The following is a 24,726-nucleotide window of genomic DNA, read 5'->3' as shown; positions in this document are numbered from 1 at the left end:
CCAAATGCAGATGGCACTAATGTATGCCTGGTGGAAGGTCTGCTTCTGTCAGCTTCAGTCCTTGGTCAGTCACAAGGCCATCTTCAGAAGGTAATTCACCCTCATAGTTTTGTTTTTCTCCTCTCTCTTCAGTCACTGAAGTAACCTCACTGAGCAGATGTGTTTTGAATGAGTCTATACTTTTAAATATTCTCAGGGTCCCCAGATCAAAAGAAATATCAATATAATTTTCAAAGCCCATTCGAGTAGCGATGTCCTTAAAAATCAACAAAACAGACACCTCCTAATGAAGACAAGATCAAAATATGCACCATTATGGGAAAAAGGTGAGAAGTTTGAATGAGAAGTTTAAATTTGTTAATTCAAAGGATATACATTCCTTGATCCCTGAGGAAGCTTCTTGTTAAAATGCTACCACAGAAGCAATGAACCAGGACCCATTATAATTCCTTTCAGGGTTTTCCCTCCATGCTTTTCATTTCCAAAATTGCAGAGGGACCAACACCTGCCAGAGTGGAGCAGGTACATAATTGAAGTTTTAAATTGCAGAATGTTACCCTGAGTGTTACTCCTTCCCACTGACAACAGAAAGAAGGAGGGAGGATAATAGAAATGGAGACACAGATCAAGGGGAGATGATGGTATTGAAGTCCTGCACATGGTCTATGAGATTGGGAGCATTTGGGAGAAAAAGAAAAAAAAATGAATATAAGGAAAGAGACATGCAAGAGAATGACAATAATTAAACATTTTGACAAAGTTGAAACAGGAAAATCATCTGACTAAAATGCTACATTCTGATGCAAAGTTGGTCTTCTGTGCCTTTCTTGGTCTCAAATCAAGAAAGCCTTTAAGTTTACATTTGAAACAGCACAGGAAAAGTAGGGCAATTTAAAATATTCAAAACAACAGCACAGAGTTAAGAAATAGACTTAGGATATTAATAAGGGACGCGGGAAGTGAGCAATTCCCAAGACAAAGCTCCTGGTTAACACCTTACTTGGTTATGCAAAATCTTTAAACATTGAATTGGCCTTTTCCTGGAATTAATTCATATGACAAAACATACTTAAAAAAGAAACAGTACAACATCTAAATGTCAAAGTCATTCACTTCTAGGAAGGTAAAAAGTGTTCTTCAGAAGAGAAAAAAACCACGTTTCATTGAACTTAGAAGTGTTTTATCATTGACTTTGACATGAACATGGTTACTTTTAAATTGAGAGTAAGATGTAGGAAAACAAAAGATTCACAAGCTGCCTCTAACATCTTGTTAGGAACTAAATTAGAATATTAATGTTTTTCTTCAGCACAGCTCCATTTGCTTGCTCTTAAGAAAATAATTTTGAATGGGTAATCCATCTATATAATCAAACATCAAAAAGGTACTAAAGGATATACATTAAAAAGTCTTCCTCTTCCTCAGGGCACCTGAATGGCTCAGTTGGTTAGGCATCCAACTTCAGCTCACGTCATGATCTCATGGTTCGTGAGTTTGAGCCCCGTGTCGGCCTCTGTGCTGACAGCTCAGAGCATGGAGCCTGCTTTGGATTCTGTGTCTCCCTCTCTCTCTGCCCCTCCCCTGCTCAAGCTCTGTCTCTCTCTCCTTCAAGTTCTGTCTCTCTCTCCTTCAAAAATAAATCAACATTAAAAAAAATTTTTTTAAAGTCTTCCTCTGATCCCTGATTCCAGAGGCTAGTTTCATTCCCCAAATAAAACACTACTACAGTTACCATCACATATGACCAAATCATTCTCTCTCTGTCTCTGGGTGGTGTGTGTGTCTGTCTCTCTGTCTCTGTCTTTCTGTCTCTGTCTCTCTGTCTCTATCTATTCGTCTATGTTACAGTATATTTGCATTTAAAGCAACATCAGAGTTCATAGAAAGTTTACAGGACTGTTTACTAGGAATAAGGAAGAAAAAGAACTATCAGTGAAATCAAAGCTACTTTATGTTTTATAGAATCTTCAGAAGCTTGAACTATTTTATCTTTATTGCAGTAGTGACATCATGAACTGTACCATTTTCTTCATGAGATAAAGTATAAAATATATAACACAATTTCACGTTAAAACATGGAACATGTTACACAGTTGAATATAACTCTGATAACTTGGCAACTCTCTCCATGCTACTGGAGGTTGAATGCTTTCCTAAGAATAGACAAAGCACACCTTTTCTGCTGGCAGAATCTGTTTATTTTTGGTTCCCCATCTTCCATGTGTAGGTACAGGAGTCCTTTTTGACATTAGCAATGAAGGACTCCGACTTTCCAGACTGTATTACCAGACTTGCTACTATTTGGGTTGGAATCTTGGGTATCACTTCTGGTTGGCAAGTGGCTCCCTTTCTTGTTTCTTGTGTCTGAGATCCTGTCACCGTAATGCTTGTCATATGCCAAGCTTCCCATGTGAGCTCTGACTCACTCTTCAACTGGGATCCTACCTCTGCACCCAGGTCAGGCTTTTCTCCGGGATCAGTTGTTCTGTTTATAGCACCTATAACTCGATCTATCTAGGTGTGAGTGGGTCAAGCTTATCATTGATTAGACCATACCCAACCTTGTCCAAGTGAGAAAGCCAAAGGGTAGGCTTATTCACAAAATAATCTTTATCACCGAAAGTACGAATCCATCTACCAATTAGAATCCAAGGAATGGCAAAAGCCACAGAGTGACAGTAGAGTCACCAGAGCTTTCCATTTTTAACACAGAAGATTTCAGTTCAGAAGCAGAGCTCAAAGACTTCATTTCAAGGTAATTGGATTTGCTTTCCATGTGGGAGAAAGGAGAGCTTGGTACAGGGTGTAGGTTGGTTTAAATCCTAGCTCTTTCTTTTACTAGCTATGTGAACTCAGCAAATTACTCATGTCTCCAAGCAAGAGCTTCCTCAACTATAAAACAGCAAGGATAATAATAATAATGCCAACTTCATAGGATCACTGTCAAAGCTAAATGAGAGAACGCATACAAAGTGCTTACAAAAGTGCTTACCATAGTCCCAAATTCTACCTAGTAACCAGTAGGCATAATTCTCTGAATATGTAGGAATTTCTGAGGGAGGAAATTAAGTCCGTGCTCAGAAGTGAAGCAAGGAAACAAAGAGCCTTTTCGTTTCTCAGGAACACCTCACAGAAGTGACAGGGCCGGTGTGGTAAAAATGGGAAAAGCGAACTATGTGCCAGGCTAGCATGATAGTAGGTGCTTTATGCACATTATCTCACCTCTACACTCTATAAGGTAGCACGTAGAATTCTGAGCATCTGGCATGGAGAAACTCTAGTCTGTCGAGTTGCCAAAGGCTCTGGAGGTCAAAAGCAAGCAGATCCTAGGTTTGACTGTCCGACAGTCCGTGTGCAGCCGAATCACGAGGCTGCGAAGCCTGTGCCCTGCTCTGTAACCAACACATCCTCTCCCTCACCAGCCTGGTAAGGGCAATAAATGAGTCCTCTCCTCGTTTTATTGTGCATCGCAGGGGAAAGGCTCTGTCACTAACCGTGGTTTAGGTAGGAAAATAAACTTGGATTCAGCAAATTAACTTTCAGCGTAGCTTTCAATGACTGGGGTCTCAGACTATTAAATTTGGAATTTCAGAAACACGCTCTAGCAAAGAACAACAGCTGCTGTTGGACCCCAATCCACAAAGCGACAGCAGCTGCAGCATCTGGGCCAGCAGCTACCGAAGCTCCATCAGTAAATAAGGCACAAGTCCCCATGCAATCTGACCCTTTGGAAGCTTCTCCCCAAGCCCGCGATGGGTGGCTCCAAGGTACCTCCACAGGGAAGGCAAAAAAAAAAAAAAAATTTAATGTCGGCTCATTCAGGAGGATGTGACCCTTTGCTCTCTGTTGGCGGAATGGATGCTAACACTGCCAGCTGGAAGCAAATGGAGATTTTAATTGAAACACATACAAATATCTACAACTGGGGGGAAAGAGAGAGCAAACCAGAGAGTCTTTCTAAGTTACCTAATGAGCACCCAGCATGGCTCAGCTTTCTACAAATGATCCTCCGTTAGCTTGCGCTTGTTTTGCAAATACTCAAAATGAAACTCTTTCAGCTCTTTGTACATTTGTCACTGCCTCCCAGTACCAGCTCTATTAGCTAATGTGAAATATACAGTGTAATTCACACGAACCTGTTTATTGTTTGATTCCCGGGGGGGGGGAAATGGACAAGAAAGCAACATTGGAACAGAAGAATGGCAGTTACGAGACAAAACAAAACAAAACAAAACAAAACAAAACAAAACAAAACAAAACATGTAACGAAGAGTTAGTTGATGCGACCTAATGTGCCATTATTGATAGAACTGTGGACTGGTCTCATTGAAAGATATTTCTCAAAGACATACCTTTCCCTTTTCGTAATACTTTTTTTAAAAATGTGCTTTATTTCCTCAGATCCTCTTATTCCAGTGGAAGAAATGAATCATAGTCTTTCAGTTGGTATCACCTCATTAAAAGACAAAAAAGGTCTTTTTCATTTAACTTGAAATGCTGGCTATCTGGCAATATGGTTTATTCCATGCACTGATGTCTGTTTAGAAGGCAAGTGATTTTTGTGTGGAAAAAAAAATGTCATTAGTCATCACTCCTCCAGTTAATTAGCCTTTCGAAAGGTTACCAATGCTTTTTTTCTTCCATTATATTACTTATTTTAAAGAGGCGCTGTATGTAAGGTTAAGATACTTGACAACAACTATATATTTCTTGATTGCTGTTCAAATACACAAGAAAGAGGTTTTAAAATGAAGCTAATGGACAAAAGAGCAGAGAACAAAGCCACATTTATGGTTTTACATTAGCAAGAAGATAAACAGCTGACCTTTCTGCTTTGTTATCAAGGTAGCTTTTATTAATCTACCACAAAACCACCTTGCTCTGCTGGGTAGAGAGCAAAATTTTCACAAGGAAGGAAAATATATTGTTGATTGTTTGTTTTTAATGTATTCCTCAACTCTGCCTAAATCGGATGGATCTCAAAAGATGTTTCTTTTTCAGATGAGGAATGGAACAGAGCAGACCTGGATTCATGCAACAAAGGCCCCTTTCCGAAGAACTTTGGTCAGAAGACTGCTGTACTCCCTGGCATCGTCTGTGTAGAGTATAGTCAAGGAACATTATTCATTAGAAAGTCATCCATTCAGGTGTGCAGGTGATGCCCGAATGAAGTTTATTCTAAGGAATCTTAATGTCTGGGCCTCTTTAAGGGCTCCGCACAAATGAACTTGGTTCATATTAACCACAGTTAGCGAACCTGAGGATAAAGACACACCATTCGTCATCCAGGGATGCATCTTTCATTCGCCGCTGGCAAGGAGCTAAGAGTACACCATGCTACTGTGTATCAGTGACTCCATGTCCAAGAACTTGAACACTGGAGGTGTTAGCTGCCTTTAAGTTACACACATTTTTAAACGGGAGTTTAAGACTACTAAGAAGCAACTATGAAAAATCAATACCGACCTTAATAAACACTGTGTAAGCGTACAATAAGTAAATATGGATATCTTTACATAATGCAGGCTTCTTAACAGAGCTCTAGAGACTGGGATTTTCAATGACACAAAGACTTGGAGTGCATGAAAATGTTTGTATTCACCCATCCCCAATGATCTATATACTAAGTCAGTTGTGTACTAAATTGTTACTGAGAAAATTCAATTCGTTACAAGAGGGCAGTTATCATCCGTTATGCATGCACCACTGTTGTTGACTGAAATGTTTACAGAAGGGTCCTTGGTCCATAGATTTGCACGTGATTTTGCTGGGAGAATCTATATGCAAGATATTTGACAGAGAAATTGAACACTCTATGAAATAGAACATAATGTGAAATTTAGAAATTCCAAAAACAAATTTGATTTTGAAATTGGGACCAGACGTTATCATGAGAAAATTTCAGCAAGATGACTAACTTCTTAAGTGGAGGAATGGGTACATGGCAAGTCTTCATGAGAGGTATCAAATTAACATTCATTTGCATAGTCAGATGAACCAGCTAACAATTGGTGTGGTTATAAAAATAACACACATTCACTGTAGTGAGGAACATGACAAGTAGAATAATATAAGAAAAGTCTATGCCTAAACACACTATTCCTCACAAATCGCCATGGAAATAACATTTAGCAGCCTTCTAGGCTGCTACCATACGTGAACCACACTCAGTCATAAGATGCCTGGAAGTTTACTATTTAAAAATAGTATTACCCAGACACATACACTAAAGGAAGTAAGGAATCAACTGAATGCATTTTGTTCTCTCATCCACAAGCCCGTTGTCAGTCATCAATTAAACAGAACCAATCCCACAGAGTAATCTTGGTTGTTTTCAACAGGGATTTTAACTTTTGCCCATATAACTTCAAAATCAACAGACAATTCAATTATTCAAATGAAAATACATAAGACCACCCATCGATTTTCAGAGAATAGACTAGTTTTCCACTTTGTTAACATACTCAAGGACCTCAATATTGGTTCTACTCCTCTTTTATTCAGACACCCTTTGTTTCACAAAAGGAATTATCCCCACATCCCTCTTGATTTCCCACCTCCATGCCTCTCAGCCACATTTCTATATCCTTCTGGATTAATGTCCAAATCTTTCCCAGCTTTGAAGACAGTTCCCATTCTGTATTTTCACAAAGTCATTTATGGTCCTCTCATCATGAAATAATTTCATTCCCTTCTAATATCTTATCTGTATTTTCGCTCATGGCACAGTTATTTACGCTCCTGTCTAAGTGACTTGGTAGGACTGTCAGCTCCTTAGGGACAAGAACACAAGCACGATGATGAGGATGAAAAGTAAGAGGGAGGCATCACACACTCACTCGTCAGTACTCACTTTTTGCTGGACACCTGTTGGGTTCCTGATGCACATTTTCAAAACTACAATTATTACACTCATTCTGAAAAGAGAAAACATGAAAGCCAAAGAGTTCAAGAAGCCTCCTGGGTCACTTTATCAATAAACTGAAAATCCCATATTTGAAAACAATCTGCTGACTCCAAGACCTGAGATATTTACCTGGCTATTTTTTGTTTGTTTGTTTTAATGTTTATTTTTGACAGAGAGAGAGACAGAGACAGTGACAGAGAACAAGCTGGGCAGGGCAGAGAGAGAGGGAGACATATAATCTGAAGCAGGCTCCGGGCTCTGAGCTGTCAGCACAGAGCTCGATGCGGGGCTCGGACTCACAAACTGCAAGATCATGACCTGAGCTGAAGGAGAAGCCTAACTGACTGAGCCACCCAGGCACCCCTGTTTGTTTGTTTTTCATAGAACATGGCATAACATCATGAACAAAGTAGACTTTTCCCCAACTGTGGGGAATGAATGAGCAAATAAAGAAAATGTACAGACTGCAATAGACACCTAGAATCTACACAGGAAAAAAAAAAAGAGAGAGAGATTTCTTCTGATTTAGAAACAGCCAAGAGAATGATCATCTCGAACATTAACGAAAAAGAAGTGACTATACTTTTTGGGAACGCATTTAGCAATTTAAAGATATACAATGCTAATGTTAATTAAAACTGGCTCCCCAGCCTCTCCAATTGCAGAATCCAATCCAGAGTTTTATGCACTAGAGACCAGCTAAAACTTGAAACTGTCAGCAGGCTGTGTCTGACCGCTAGTCTGCTGTTTGTAGGGGAACTTGGAATGCTCTAGGCCTGACAATAGTCTTAGAAGCCACTTTCCTTCCTAAAATATTTCGGGCACTATGGGGAGAGAGAGAGAGGGCAAGTCTGGTTCACCTGATGATCCCTGGGCCATGTCGGTAAAACTGTGAACCAGGGGTCAAGAAGGGCATTAAAAGTGTTCATATCATTTTTCCTTAAATCTCTATTTTCCATAAACCTCTTCACGGGAGGATTCATTTTAAGTACTTCCTTGACCTATTCTTTAATATAAATCATGATTTATTGGATCATATAAATCTTTAGCACTATGTTGTCATAATTTGAACATAATCCGCATAATTCTATGTGCACTCTAAATCAAGACCATCGACTCGATTACAGTAAAAGTGGTCAAAAGTGGTATTGAGAAAATAGTATAAAGTGTGAGGAGAATACCAACAACGGAAAACAGAAAAGTCTTCTCCCCCTTGCAGGGATTGAGTTCTACTTTTCATTTCATATTTATAAACAACTTTACACAGAAACTAAAAGTTCAAATTGATTTATTTTTCAGAAGTTATTTGAATAAAGTTTCGTGAGAAACCATACAGTGGTTATTATTACATTTTTACCTCAGTGTCATGAGGTTTTTTTTTCCCCTCTAGTTGGCATAAATTTAAAGAAACTTTCAATCCTTTAAAGTTAAGCTATTCAAGGTTTCTACAAAAAGCATATGTTAATTATGATCAGAAAATGCTCTTCAGAAAAAGTTACGTGCCTTCAAAAATATCATCCGAGCAACAAATAAATAAATAAACAAATAAATAAATAAATAAATAAACAATAACAAAAGACACGAAGAAATCAAAATGCATTTTCTACAGTGTGAAAAATAAGTATCTGTTAGAGCCTATGAACTAGAAAATAACAGATAAAAAGAAAATTTTGTAGTTCACAAATACGTTAAAAGTTCAAACAAAGTATAATTTTGATCTGCAAAAGAGCAAATGAGCTCTGGATCAAGTGTAACTTGTTGTCAAAATCAGAGGGAAAAAAGAGTCTTGCTTAATGTATAAAACACAGTGTGTGATGAACAGTAGGTACTTAAATCCCACCTAACACAGTAGGGACCTTTTACTGGCAGACTCAAACTGACCCCGATATTTATTTTCTTAATGTTTATTTATTTATTATTTTGAGGGACTGGGGTGGGAAGACAGCGACAGAGAGAGAGAGAGAGAGAGAGAGAGAGAGAGAGAATCCCAAGCAGGCTCTATGCTGTCAGCACAGAGTCCAATGCGGGTTTGATCTCACAAACTGAGATCACAAGCTGAGCGGAAATCAAGAGTAGGATACGTAATGGACTAAGCCACCCAGGTGCCCTGACCCCAATGTTTAATAGGATAGAGCAAAGATTGAAAAACCTCTGTCATTTTTCTGTGCCTTACTCTATGTCCTGGCAATTGACCTCTCAATTCCATTAAACCAGGATATTTAGACTAATGTGCGGTGCTTAAGGTAAATAATTCTGAGTCCCATGCAGACCAAAGAATCCAAATTTCCAGTGTGCGAGCCCAGCAACCTATACATTAACTGGTCCTCCAGGTGACTCGTGTGCATCTTAACCTCTCCATGTTCATGCACACACACACACACACACACACACACACACACACACACACACACGTAGAAATAGGAGACCTAATGCTTATACTTAGAGAGTTAGACTTCCACAGGGAATAGGCAATTGATCTCACTTTTTAAAAGAACAGGAAACAAGTGAAAATGAGCAGGTGTCCATAACATCAGCACTGAGAAGGAGACAGAAGGGCTGAGGGAACCCAAGCCTGTAAAGACCACAGCATTATTCTTTCTAAATGGAGAAAATATGCAAAGAAATGTTCAAAACAAAATATGTGGGAACCACAATTTCCTCAAACATGGAAAGGCCTTGGAGGTCAATTCCATGATACCTGACTTCAAAGTTTGCTTTTCATTTTCAAGTTATTTGGATTCAATTAAACCATGAGGTAAGGTGGCAACAGCATGAAGATCATGTGCTTCTATATACAGTCATCCTCAAAATAATATTTGTCCATTTAATGAATATTACAAACCTTTTGAAAGAATAATAAGTGGAAAATTCTGAAGCCGTGTTGAGTGATTTCCAAAAATTTCTCAGGGTGCTGTGAACCATTCAGGCTTAGCTGGTTCCTGACTCTACCTCCATATTTGGTTTAATATTCTCTTCCTACCTAATGGAATACTTGGAACCCTATGGAATTAATTGCTTAGGCAAGCTGTCTTTTCCTATTAATTTGCTAGAATGCCAAGTTCACGTAGGTGTCATTCAACTAAAAATTACTGGGTAACTACTGAGCAACATTGAAATGTTATTTATAATGCACTTATAATATACATTTTACATTTTCTTCTGAATCTTGCCAAATTTTGTATATGAACAGTCTGCTTGCCATGGTGTCCATATATCTTCTTTTTTTTTTATTTTTTTTTACATTTATTTATTTTTGAGAGGCAGAGAGAGACAGCGCGAGCAGGGGAGGGGCAGAGAGAAAGGGAGACACAGAATCAGAAGCAGGCTGCGGGCTCCAAGCTATCAGCACAGAGCCTGACGCAGGGCTCAAACCCATGAACCGTGAGATCATGATCTGAGCCAAAGTCGGACACTCAACCAACTGAGCCACCCAGGCGCCCCCCATATATCTTCTAAACTAGAGTTCAACATTTTGAATCATACTTAATAGAGGGATTTTTTTTTAACACGCCTATTCATGGGGATAAACTGGAGAGGCCATTTCTAGAAAAACAATGATAAAATGCTGGATGGAAGCAGAAACTAAGTGGCCTCAATCTGAGTTAAAGTCTGTGTAAATTCCGTTCATCTTTGCAAATTTGAAAATGGCACTCTCTGTTTAATTTACTGTTGTTAAATACACAAGACATGAGAGTGACAATTATCTGCTGACATTGTTAGGTATCTACAATGAATTCACGGTCTGAAAATCTCCCATGCTGTATATGCTCAAGTCCGTTATCTCTCGTTTTGTTATTTTTTTATGTTTATTTTTGAGAGAAAGAGAGAGAGCACACATGCACAGGAGCGTGAGAGGGGGAGGAGATGAGGAGGGGGGCGGCGGAACAGAGGATCCAAAGCGGGCTCTGCGCTGACAGCAGAGACCCAGATGCAGGGCTCAAATTCAGGAACCGTGAATCACGACCTGAGCTAAAGTCAGACACTTAACCCACTGTGCCATCCAGGTGCCCCAAGTCAGTTATTTCTTGTTAAAAAACTTTTTTGTTATTATAGATATTTAGAAACCATACAAAAATGAGAATATTAAGAAACAAACAAACAAACAAACATGGACTCATCAACTCATTCAATCATTATCACTTTCCTGTCCATCTCGTTCCTTCAAGGTGCCCACCTCAGGGACTCCTGTCAGGACAAGGTTTGTCATTTCAGATTCTCACCTGAATCTTTCCTTCTAAATCTTAGAACCCTCAAAGCATATAAATGCTTCTTATGCCTTTACCATGTTATTCATTTGAAAAAGGGAGGGGCGCCTGGGTGGCTCAGTCGGTTGAGCGTCCAACTTCAGCTCAGGTCACGATCTCACGGTTCGTGAGTTCGAGCCCCTCGTCAGGCTCTGGGCTGATGGCTCAGAGCCTGGAGCCTGCTTCCGATTCTATGTCTTTCTCTCTCTCTGCCCCTCCCCCATTCATGCTCTGTCTCTCTCTGTCTCAAAAATAAATAAACATTTAAAAAAAATTTTTTTTAAATAAATAAAAAAAAAAGAAAAAGGGAAACCATGTTGTCTCAACGGAGGAGGAAAACATAGTTTCATTCCGATTCCCTATCATGAGGGAAGGTCAAGAATCTTGGTGCAAAATCCCACTTAGAGGCGGTGACTTACACTGTTTCCCAGTGCTCATCACGCCTAACCAGAGATCATGAATTTTCCATCATCATTACATACACTATGCAGTCAAACTAGTCTACGCTGAGCTGAGTATTCTCAGGTTTAAAGACAAAAATGTTTCCACTGAGCTCTAATTTACACCACCGTTAAATATTTTTCTTGATTTTCATTAAAATAAGAAAATCAGTTTTCTCTATTCAGTGGCAGATCAATTTAACTGAAATAAAATTTCTCCTGTAATTTACCCATACTTACTCAAAGGATTAGTGAGTCCCTGTCAGAGAGCAGATACTTGTCTGCTCATTAACATTCACGACCAAGAACCCTTCTGGTAGGGCTGGTTTCAGCATCTGATAGAGCAATACTTAAAAGAAATTGGCTTGTCTGTGAAACAGCTGCTCAGCAAAGCCACCATGCAAGGGAACTGGTGATAATAAGATGATAATATTACAACTACACTGGGAGTATAATGTGTTTTACTTTGAGGTGTGTGGTAGGGGTCTAAGAATTAGAAGAAGACTGGTAGTCCATCACAGAGGACATGACGCTGTAAATCAGCAGTGTGCTTCCTTAGTTTGGAATGATCTGTCCAAAGAGCAGGATAAAAAAAAAAAAAAAGGGGGAGGGGAAGGAGAAGGGGAAGGCAAAGGGAAAGGGAAAGGCAAAGGCAAAGGCAAAGGCAAAGGCAAAGGGAAAGGGAAAGGGAAAGGGAAAGGGAAAGAGAAAGAGAAAGGGAAAGGGAAAGGGAGGAAGGAAAGACAAATTTCACTTGTACAAAGATCTGGGTTCTTCACGCATTTGCATTTAAAAGACCCCTACCATGGACCATCTATTCCAACATTGTGCAAACACAAGGCATTTGTGATTTGTAAATCTGCACTAGTTCTGCCAAAGTTGAAATCCCCTGTTAGCTGATTCTTATTTTTGGAAAGTCTGCCCTTTTGTAAAACTAGCAGATCACTGATCACTCTCCAGTGATAGTATGACTGTTTCTAATTTCTAAAACCCAATCCAGGACAATGTGATTTCCAAAGATGTGTCCTTCAGATGAAATACATGTCATTGAGGTGGTGGCCTAGCAAAATTAAAGGTGTTCAGCTAATTATTTTGTAAGATAATTAATACGATAACCCTCATGAATTACAGCTAGCTTCTATTCTGTATTACAAACAAGAGTACTAGTAGCTTAAGAAACAGGAATATCACATCTATTTATTCTTGAATCACATTGGGGAAGTGGTGCATGTGTGCCTGTGTGGTTATGCTAGCATTTGTTCCTGTGCTAGGAGACTGAAGGCAGTGGTAAAACAGGTATGTCCCTGTGCTTCATGTAGAAAATACTTATCCCTCTTGAATTCCTAGAGAATCCACCAAAACAACAACAAACAAACCACCCTGTGCAGAACATAAAATGTTGTTTCGAGAATAACAAGAGGAGTCAGTTGAGGACTATGGTAGTTAGGATATAGAAATATTCACTCCTCCCCAACCTTCACTTTTAAGTCATACAATCCCTTCTCCACTGATGTTAGGAATGACTGGGAGATTCGATTTGGCCAACAGAACCTGGGAAGAGAGTGTGCCAGTCCTAGTTTGGGCATTAAGGGGCACCATGCCTCCACTTATGAATCTTAGTGTCTAAACTTCATGATGAGAAGAAAATGATCAAGAGAGACTCCTGCCTCCAAAAGAACAGTAATATCTAGAACAGACCAGACCAAACAGTAGTTTAGAGCCAAAGTGAGCAGGGCATAGACCAGAATAGCCAAACTCTAGACAATCCAAAGATGCATTCAGGAAAAAATAAATGCTTCTTGTTTATGCCCTGAAATTTTGTTGTTGTTTGTTATGAAACAATAGAAGACATAAACGACTGACACGACTGACACGATTCTACAGAATATCTACATGATAGATGCAAGCTAAATGTCAACAGATAAACAATGTTGCAAAACATCAATAGTAAATATGTTTACAACATGTCCTAAGGACTTGGTAGACATGCATACAAAATTTCTGGTGCCTTTGTCTCTTCCTGCCCCTTCTTTATCACACTCTTAAGTTATTCCTTAAGAGTCCTGTCTGTTCTTTCTTCCAAAAGGCTTCTCTGATGCCTCTAAGTAGAACACTTTGTTCCCTCCATTCTGCCTCCAATGGACTCCCACCATATGATACAGCCAATCCTGCCTTCTTTACTATTGGTTTGATACTTGTGTCTCCCCAACGAGGTAAGATAAACTTCATGACAGATTGTGACCATATTTTTGTCATTATTAGTCAACTTTTTTATCTACTACCCACTTGGTTAAGTGTCTTCTACATATAAGGTTCTGAATAAATGTTTCCAAACTGAAATCACACACACACACACACACACACACACACACACACACACACCACTCATATGACAGGAAATATAGACGATTCTACCACATATGGAAAACTACTTAGCGGTTTTTCCTATTCAAGTGTTTTCTCTGGGAAAATTCAACCATATTTTATAGATATCATTGCATTATTGTCATCTCTACAGTATATAGATGAGAAATGATATTTTAAAAGAAAACACAAGCAGATTTGCAGTATAAAAATATTATGTCGCTGTGTATAAATTATTTCCACATTCAGTAAAATCAGAGCTGACTGTGTTAGTATAGAATAAGTTCTTCAGAAAGATGGAAATTACTGCTCAACTTTTTTTATTTTTATTTTTATTTTTTGCTCTTAAAAATTTACTTGCTGCAAAAATCTCTGGACAAATGTGTGTCATTAAAATGCATAAATAAAAACCAGGAAGGAAAGTAAAATAATAAGACCAAGAAGGACAAACTAAACAACAACAAAAACTCTCATATTGAGTTTCAAATGTGAATAAAATTCGGCACAAATAAATCTGAAGAAAAAATAAGCAAAATAAAATATCCCTTCAATGAAATTTTCCTGTCTCTCAAGAATCCATATTCCATGCACGTTCCTGGAGAATAGGGTGCTGGTGCTCACATTAAGACAGAAGCTACCAGGGCTTTGTGAGATAAGGAGAATAAATAATACAGCTTAGCTGATTCAATAACATTTTTGCACAAAACACCCGTTCCCCTTTAATTGACAGACAACTTCTAATTGAATACTATTCCTGCCTTTTCCAAAAATGTGGCTAGATTCTTTACCCAACAATATCATTGTTGCCTTGTTAAAGGAATATCAATGATTTTTAGCCAGTGTCCGCTTGAAACAAATAAAGGCTTAGTTATAATTTCAAGCAAATGTCAAGTTCCTATTCCATTGCTATTTATAAGTCTGATGTAAGTCAAGAGCATTAGGCTACAGACTTGGTTTCATTCTTCTCGGTGGAAACTTGGCAAGTGACTTACCCTCTCTAGGCCCCAGGTTCCTTGGGGGCAAGACTATATTTAGGTAGGTAATTTTCTTTTTTAAGGATTAAACAAAATTCATTCCACTTCCCTCTCAAGACATCATCACCTCTTCCCCACAATAACTGGGACAGGACAGACACAAGAGACAGAGGAGAGGATACTGCTGTTCAGGAAATCTTAGCATATTTGGAGACTGGAAAGCACTAGAGGGTCTAAGGGGTACCAGTGACGATAAGCAGGGCTTCAGGAATGCTCAGTCTGGGGCTCAATGCTGAGTCCCCCACTGAAGAGCTCCGAGGGACCTGGGGTCTAGAGAGGGTAAGTCACTTGCCAAGTTTCCACCGAGGAGAATGAAACCAAGTCTGTAGCCTAATACTCTTGACTTACATCAGAGCTCTGCACTGTGGCTCACTTCGGTCGATAGGTTAACATCTATACAGAGCGAGGAACGGGGCCAGGAGTTGTCTCTTATTACTATACTATACCAACATGAGCATGTGGTTGTTGTCTATTTTCCTAGAACCCTAAAAATTAGCCACTTAGAAGCATGACAATCACGGTGATTTAGACACAAATGCCAATTTGACAGGTGAAATGGTCACTAAACACAAAAATCCTGGGAAAATGAGCAAGTGCACAAGGATGTCCCTCCCTTTTTTGAATGTTTTTATATGATTTGTTTACTTGTTTTCAAACTTCTGGCTGTCGGGTGTTTGGCAGAGGTGAGACAGGTAGGAAGCAAGGGAGTAATGCTGAGATCACTCTGCCAGGTATACCTGATGGTCTTCATAATTGTAACCCCTGGGGTGTGACAGAAAGGTCTGGTCTTGGCTACAGAGCAAATTGAGTGCAACACTGAATCGTTCTGAGGAAATCTTTGCAGGCTAAGCCCCAGTCCGCAGGGTGATGGGCTTCTAGGGGTACACGATGCGAGCCAGAGATGGAGATTTGGCCAGAGAAAGAAGGAAAAAAGAAAAAACAACAACCAACTAACCCAAACCTTGTGAACCACTTGCAAAAGTACCAGTGCCAAGAATATAAACTTTTATTTTATATACCTTCATAACATTTCAATTCTATGTTTAAAAAGAAAAAGAGAGCGTCTCAGTTATAAGAAAGTCCTCTGCCAAAGAAGGAAAATGTCTGCAATTGATATTATATACTCTTGCAATTTATTGCCTCTCAGCTACAAAGTTTTGGACTAATGGGAGTATGAAGCAAAGCTTGATCATTTAGGAAAGGTGGGGAAGAATTCATATTAATTCAGGGTTAGTTTCTGACCACTCAATGAATAGTTACAATTCTATACCGTGTTTCTTTTAAATATTACCAAAGATATTAATAAAAAGTAGGAAGGAACATGGCAAGAAACAGAATGCTATGTTACATTAAATGTTTGGGAATTTCAAATTTTAGGAGTCACCTCTGCCACAAAAAATGAAAAGTGAAATAGAATCAAAACATTTCTAAGAAAGTACAATAAGGAAAACAACAACTATAGATTAATGGTTAATAGTGGCTAAATTTATCCTCTCTGAATATGGTTTGGACTGAATCACATGTATCAGGTGTAACTTAAATTGCCACTCTACCTAAATGAAAATAAGAATGGTAGGAAAGGGAGTGCTCACCTTCTCATGGAATAGTCATTCATCCGAAGGAGAACAGGTAGCCAACAAAAACATGCAAAATCCTGATGACAAATCAAGATCTCTGAGAACGTGGGACCACAGCAGAAATGCAAAACGGATGCTTTGGATCAAGAGACCCCAGTGAGTATGCAAACGGACTCACAGAATAATAGGAAACCACTAAAAATAAACTCCAAGCCTTTCACGGCACCACGGATTTTATCTGGGAAAATAAGGCTCAGAGGGTACCATTCCACAACTGATCCTAGATACTTCGGTGCTCACACTCACTGATACTCATCAGTGAGGAAGTGTTCTTTTTGAAAAAAGCTAAGGGAGAAAACGGAAAGCTGGCTGTGTGAATGTACCCCTTTCCCCAACAGGTGACTTCGCAGGATCACCTTCACGGGATGAGAAGATAAGTCCTACAACTGTGTGGCTGACCTTCATGTAACCGCCTAAAGAAGTAGCCGAAATGAGAATGGTGACTTCCAAATTTACATAGTTTCATAATTTTTTTTTAAGACAGGCTCTTCAAAAGCTGAGTTCATCAGGGTCACATTTGGATTTTTAAAAATAAGTCTGGCCGATAGCTTCCTTGAAAAAAATCTCAACTTCTCTCCCATCCCAACCTGAGATGCACTGTTAAAAAAGAATTCGTCAACCCCCATGTCAGATCTAATCTTAGCAAAAATCAAGATCCTGTCAAACCAACTGACATAGTGCCCCCAAGTACATTAAAACAATTTAAAACACATCTGGAGAGAGAGAGAGAGAGAGAGAGAGAGAGAGAGAGAGAGAGAGAGAGAGAGAGATGGAGGCTTCTTTAGTAAAACAAAAGTAAAAGTCATTAGTATGGGGGGAAAAAAAGTCATTGTTAAAAGGCATTGCTATGAGAATACAAGTATCAGGCTCATTCCTTTTAAATAGCATTTAAAAAAATAAATCAGGGGCCCCTGGGTGGCGCAGTCAGTTGAGCGTCTGACTCTTGATTTCAGCTCAGGTCACGATCTAGGGGTTCGTGGGTTCCAGCCCCGTGTCGGGTTCTGCTTGGGATTTTCTCTCTCTCCCTCTCTCTGACCCCCACCCCACTCAGGCTCTCTCTCTCAAAATAAACAAACATTCAAAAAAATATTTACGAAAATGAATCAGCTCCTCATAAAACTATCAGACACAAAGTATTTTCATTAAAAGGAATATACGCTGTGTATCACAGAGGCTGTCCCAGAATTCCTTTTCCGGAATTTTGGAGTCCAGCTTCGAAAAGGCACTAGAATTGTTTTCCAAAGACAGGTAAAAGTCAACAACACCAGATCACTCTCCGTGCTTTCTGTAACAAACGATAAGGCGTCTCAATTTGCTTCAATGTGAAGTGATACATTACAGTTCCTCCAGCACAGAGCCCCTTCAGGGGCTCCTGAATGTCACCGAATTTGTAATCTGTCAATCAAGGGCAACAACTAAGTACTCCCCCGCCAACACGCACAGCGTCACTTCTAAATAAGGAATTGTTTTCATATACCTCCACATATAAAGCTGAACACAGAGGGAGGGGCAGAGAAGACCATGCAAATGTTCAAACACTTGGCAGAGAAGAGCAAGTCCCATTGACTTACATGGAAAATGTCACATCAGCTTAAGTACTGAAACCACCACCAGGTTGGACCTGCCTTTTAGGACGCGGAGGGCTGATTTGAAAGGAATTGGTGTTGCTGTAATAGGTTAAAGCCGCAATGAAGCAGAACATTTTACCTACTACAGAGAGAAGAGAAAGGAAAATCAAAACTTCGGCGAGCCTTTTCTAAACTAGCTCCGCGGTGCATGGACTGGAGAGGATAAGGGAAATGATGGCAGTCCCACTGCCCAAGGACAACTTAATAAGACCCAAAGGTACCAGGAAGGGTTGCCACAATTTGCGAGTCTGGTTTACAATGAGCCACGGCACGTGCATTCATTTCTTAGAGCGTTAAACATCATGCAACCACCTAAGAATTTTAACTTTATCATGATCATTAATTCAGTTTACGAAAATCAGATTGATTTTGAATATTTTTCTCAAGTGCTGATGAGAACATTCAATGTCGCCATCCTCGTAATAATCACTTTCACTCTCTGTGCTTTCTCATACCAACTGTTTATTTAACAAATAGAATATAGAAATGAAGTTGATTGCTTATAATCAGGAAATCAATACAGGATTTAAACGTTGGGCAGAATGCACTGTCACTGCAGGGCAAAATGTGGCTGCATTATTGGAGGGCCAAACTCCAAAATAAAGGAGTCTGTGTCATTAGCACTTAAAACAAGCCTGTCTTCTCGAAAGTGTTGCTATATTTCAAATAATTTTAAATGACACTTAATTACTTTAAAGAAAATCCCCAGATGAAAAATTAAGACAAGCTATGATGTGACAAAACCTGAATTAGAATCACTCTAATCATGAAAAATTAAGCTCAATCTTTCAGAATAAATCTCACAGGCAAAACCACAAACTCAAAACAGCTCTTCGTTAACGCAGGCTTTGTAACATATTACTCTAAGAATTGTCAAGAAAGCTCATGCTTTTTCTAAAAATAAACAAAGTTATAAATGTTTAAGAGGGAGAGGAAAGCACCAGCTTTCAAAAAAAAATGTTTTTCACATAAAACCAAGATCCTCAGGAAAGCACACCTCGAACAAAGTGAATCAGAAGCTGGTCCACCTACCGTCAAATTTCTTGTGCCTGGACACGAAAGTGGTGCGCACAAAATGGCTCGTCTCTTCCACGAGGTTCTCGAACTCGAGTTTGCTCTGCTGGCTTAACTTGTCTTCCATTTCCGTGGTGCAGCATGTATATTCTTGAGGGCAGATTCTTAAGTGTTCCCCTGCCATGAGAGGGCAAATGTCAGTATGCAATGATAAGGACTTTGCGGACATTGCTTCTCTGACCTTTCCCTTCCACCCTGGGATGCTGTTCCACCCCTGTCCGGCCTTCCCCGTGAACTTATCTGGGCCTCGGTGGACTTAACATCCCAAACATTCAGGACTTCAGTTGAACCTGATGTTGGGGTCTGAGTGTTTGTGTGCCCCCAAACTCCTATGTCAAAATGCTAATGCTGAGGTGACGGTACTAGGAGCTGGGGCCTTTGGGGGGTGATTATGGCGTGAATGGGATTAGTGATCTTAGAAAAGAGACCCCAGAGAGCTAGGGGTCCCCTGTGCCACAGAAGGACGCAGCGAAGGATGGTGTCTGTGAACTAGATGGCAGACATTCGCCTCGTGGCTACCAGGGCTATGATCATGGATTTCCCAGCCCCCGGAAGTGTGAGAAGTCAATGTCTTTTGTTTGTAAACCACCCAGCTTATGATATTTGTGACAGAAGCCCAAACACACTAAGACACGTGATATTTAGTTTCTGGCCATGCCACGTAAATGAGAGTACATTAAAGACCTCAGAAGACCATGACGATGTCTCTGCTTTAATTTGAAACACGCCAAGTAACACCAGATGACAAGAGACATCATACGGTTGGAAGCGTGTCCTTGGAAACCTTAAGCCACGCAAAAGACACTCAGCCTCATTAGCAGTCTGTGTGGCAGCAAAGGCAAGAAAAGATGGGTATCATTCCTGGTGTTCTGGCTCTGCCTGTCCGTCTATCAGAACGCATCACCTTTTCTCTCGGTGAAAGTGAGTATGTTTTTCATGGCATGTCTCATGTGCCACACATTCCCCACGTTGACATGTCTTGTCAGAGAGAAAACGTTCTCCTGGAAGGAGGAAGGTGCTGATGGGCTTAACTAATGCTTATGCTCTACGGATATATAAAGTAAGAGGTAATGAAAGTCAGGTATTTAATTCAACATATTTATCTCTGGATATACCAGGCCACTGCTTTTGGCGATACTGCTTTCTTCAGGACTATTTGCAAGGAGGAGCCGAAGCTTTGCTTCATGAAATGAAAATGGTCTGTTAATGCAGAAAATGTGCATTTCCAATTGATGTAGCTCTGTTAGTGTCAAAATGTTTAGCAGAGCCTGTGCAGGGAAGAAGGAAAAACCACCCAACATCTTCGTAAACCAAACCAACCAATTGCCCCTGAGATTGAAGTCACTGTAGGGCACTGAAAACCAAGTGTACAAAGTACTTGATGGGGTGATTAAAATCCATTTATAATGTTTCACGGTACTTCTACAAAATTATGTCCTGTGACCCTGTGTGAAGTGTAGGTGTTTCCTGTTTATGTTGTTTGATGCTTTAGCTCCTACTTAAAACAATGCCTGAATAAAAAATGCCAACATATGTGTACGAAAGTCAGATCTTATATAACTCCTGGGAAGAAGGGAGACCATAAAATAGCATATGTATATATTTTTTTAAAATTTTTTAATGTTTATTTATTTTTGAGAAAGAGAGCATGAGCAGGGGAGGGGCAGAGAGAGAGGAAGACACAGAATCCGAAGCAGCTCCAGGCTCCGAGCTGTCAGCACAGAGCCCGATATGGGGCTCGAACTCACAAACCGCGAGATCATGACCTGAGCCGAAGTCGGACGTTCAACCAACTGAGCCACCCAGGCCCCCCAGCATATGTATATTTTTAAATAAGGAAATGAAAATGCATTGTACTTGAGAATGATAAGTATCAAATTCGAGGTAACAGTTTACTTCTAGGAAAAATTAGGATTTGAGAGAGGAGCTTAAATACTTTATAATTGTTTACTTCTGAAGTTGTTTGATGGACGTCAGATGTGTATCATACTAGTATCTTTGCTTTTTTCTGTACATTTAAAGTATTTTGAAATAAAAACTTGGAAACGTGTCACTAAAAAGTAGTAGCCACTACAACTGTGCTAGAGAGGAGAGCGGGGGATAGATAGATATTCAGAAAGAAAAACAGGCTGCCCTTGACATTCAGAAGCCGGCATGGCAACTCACAGCTAGGTCATGATAGTCTATTACACTTAAACAATCTCACAGAATACCAACCCCAGACAAAATTACTCCGAGACCACGATACATGAGATAAACCAAAGTCAATTCAAAATTTTGGTTAAGCACAGACAAAAACAAGGCCTTATGCCATCCAAAAAGTACTGAACACTTTCTCTCTGAGGCAAAATGAGTGTACTTCTTTACCATTTACAAACTGAACCTCACAATACTCTCCTTCCTTATTGATGAGATTTATTGAGATACCTTTTTGTAGATTTACCTCTGCTTTCTGACAGCATCTGACCAATCCAGGGGGAAGCCCTGCTTTTCTGAACCAACCCCCCAAACCAGCCCACCAAAATCCCAGTCCTAGAATAGATTCTTTCCAAGTCCCTGTCACTGAGAAAGCCCATGGTTCTCCACCGTGTATTTATTTCTGCTTGTTGCAGTCGCTGACCCTTATTCAACCACAGGTATGTTCCTAACAGGTACTCATTGGAAGGTACTGACAATACCAAACTGGGTAAGGATGGAACAATATGAATTTTGCGACTTTTCTCCAAGTCATTCTGATACTCACATCCCAGTAAGAAGCAGAGTTCCAGAGGTTAAGACACTGATAAGGATGAAAAATAGCTTTATCAAAAGCAAATGGCCTGTATTTCTAATTTACTTTATATAAAATATGAAAACTAACTTATAAGGATAAAACTCTGTATCCAGATTGAATGGGCTTTTAGCGTTAACAATTCTGCATAACGCTCCTTTCTCTGACCTGCTATAAACCATTTTCAAAAATCTACCTAGTCCGTCCCCCACCCCTTCCTATCGTGAGTAAATGGAATGTCCATTTCTCAAGATTTAGTACATCAGGTCTACATTCTACTTCTGAATCATTACAAATGAGTTTTCAGCAAAATGCATTGGACTTTTGGTGACAAGCTGACCAAAAGAGAATAAACATTGCATGACCTGAGGTAAATAGTTATACTTGGGATATTGGTGGAAGAAACTCCATGGTTTCATGAAATTAAATTGGATTGGAAACACGGTAATTTCTAATCACGTCAAGAAAATCAGTATTTTTATGTCAAGTGATAAATAAAAACAGGAAGAAAACTTACTTCTTCATAGGATGACTTTAAACCAAGCTTAGCGTGTGTGTGTGTGTGTGTGTGTGTGTGTGTGTGTGCGCGCGCACGCGCACAGGTCATGGAGGCATGTATAACTGGATGCCATTCTAATTCAATGCAGTATTAGATATTTTATAGAACTGGAAGTGTCCCCAAGAAGTCAACGCCTTTACGCAGGCCCTGGCAGAGATGAAGAGACAGACAGACAAGCATGTAGACAGTGAAGAGATGGACAGACTACCAGGGTGTTGAAGAATCCTACTGGAGGAAGAGTAAATCTTTTATGCAAAGTGCTTGTTAGAGTGTCTAGGTAGAGACCATGATGATGCTCCCAAGCATACAAGATCAGGGACGTAAAACATGTGGTCAAATCTAGGGTGAGCCTTGTCTTCTCTCTAACATATACTAGATAAGAAGGTTTGGTGGAAGAACTGACCTATTGAAGTACCGTTTTCTCCCCCAATCACTGATATTTGCCAAAGTAACCTCATAATTTCAAATGGCCACAAAGACTTAGGACAATTGCATAATTTGTTCTTAGTAGGTTTACTCATTTATTTTGTTTTGACCCTAGAACAGGGGTGTCTAAAACATGGCCCCTGGGCCAAATCTGGCCCACCATCTGTGATTATACGCCCCGAGAACAATAATGGTGGGAGACAAAAATCTAAAGAATGATATTTTGCACAATATGAAAATTTTACAAAAGTCAAATTCAATTTTCCATAAATAAACTTTTATCAGAAAACAGCCCCACCTCCCCATTTATGTACTGTCTATGGATGCTTTAGTATTCAAACAGCAGAGCGCTCATGACAGAGACCACTGTTGCAGGGACCTGCAACATGAACTACTGACATTCTGAAATCCTACATGGCCTACTCTGCTACACAAAGAATTACCTCTAGCCCGTCCTGTTCCAATTTCTCCAAATAGCAAGAATTTGATAACTTTACTCGGCTTACATACTTTCTAACACTTATGAGTATTTGATATAATAATGAGCCTTTTCCAAAGTTGTAACTCATGAAGCAGAAGAAAGCGTTATCCTTTAAAAGCTTCCCACGCACTCTCTCAAATTCCCTTAGGTTCTCTACGTTATTTATTACATAATTAGATCCAACATTTAGCTCAATTGGAGTGCCACCACATACCTCCAAGATCTAAACAGTAATCGCTAGATACGTCCAAGATCACTAATATACAACATTTAGCTCAACTGGGGTGCCAATAGGTACCTCCAAGATCATTAATATTATCGCTAATAGTAAATAGTTCATTCCAGGAGATCAGAATAAGAGACCATAAATGCAGGAAATGTGGGATTGAAACAATGATGATGGCATCTTCACTCAGCAAACATTTATTGAAACCTACATGCAACTCAGGACGATAGGTGCCTATCCATCAAGATCAGGTGCAGAGTTAGAAAATCAGCCTACACAGGTGCATGCTTTCTTAGGGCACCTGAAGTTCATGCCAGTAAATTCCCAGGTTCCTGAATTTTTATCAAACTCATCACTAGCTCTAAACTAAATAAGGGAAATTATAGATGTGGAAGAAGGGAGTTCCAACAGGAAGTTAGAGATTGAGCAAAAGCTGAAGGACATACAATCAGGCCATAAATTGTCATGTTTTCTAAGAAAGAAGAGACGGGCTCTTCCTCCCTTTACATGCCTCCTTTAACTGTGTGTGTCACTCTTTACAACATCTTTCCCCAAATCCCTGCCCAGATGTTTGTTTTCACTCCAAGACACAGAGGTGACAGCAGAAATGTGATTTTGCCAGATCGTGCTCTCTCTAGGGATGGCCCTGGGTCTGAACACCGCCAGGAATAGACTTGGTGAGTGGCATGGTGGGAAAGAGCAGGAGACAGGAGGGCCTCGTTAACCACAGAAGTCAGCCTCTGTGGGTCTGTGGGGCAGACTCTCTGCCCTCAGAGGTGACACATGGGGACCTCAAAATGCACACTCCAAACAAACAACCAACCAAGATGAAGTGTCCCGAATACATCACATTTTACAGCCGAACTCTTGGCTTCTATAGAGATTTGGAGTATGGAGGGAGATTACTAACCTCACCTTTCCTAAAAGGTAGGTAGA

General features: G+C 39.8%; 1 protein-coding gene across 2 annotated transcripts in view; it reads right to left on the bottom strand.

Moving 5' to 3' along the window:
• Positions 1–24,726, bottom strand: part of GPC6 (glypican 6) — a 1,119,966-nt gene that overhangs the window by 812,127 nt on the left and 283,113 nt on the right. For both annotated transcript variants that reach the window (XM_019828517.3, XM_011280573.3), the window contains exon 2: positions 19,287–19,445. In XM_019828517.3, the coding sequence (XP_019684076.1) occupies positions 19,287–19,445 (159 nt within the window). The remainder of the gene's footprint in view (positions 1–19,286; positions 19,446–24,726) is intronic.

This window comes from Felis catus, chromosome A1, assembly GCF_018350175.1.
Source record: "Felis catus isolate Fca126 chromosome A1, F.catus_Fca126_mat1.0, whole genome shotgun sequence".
Classification (NCBI taxonomy): Eukaryota; Metazoa; Chordata; class Mammalia; order Carnivora; family Felidae; genus Felis; species Felis catus.
The sequence above is the reverse complement of the archived record's forward strand: the minus strand, read 5'-3'. Positions and strand labels throughout refer to the sequence as shown.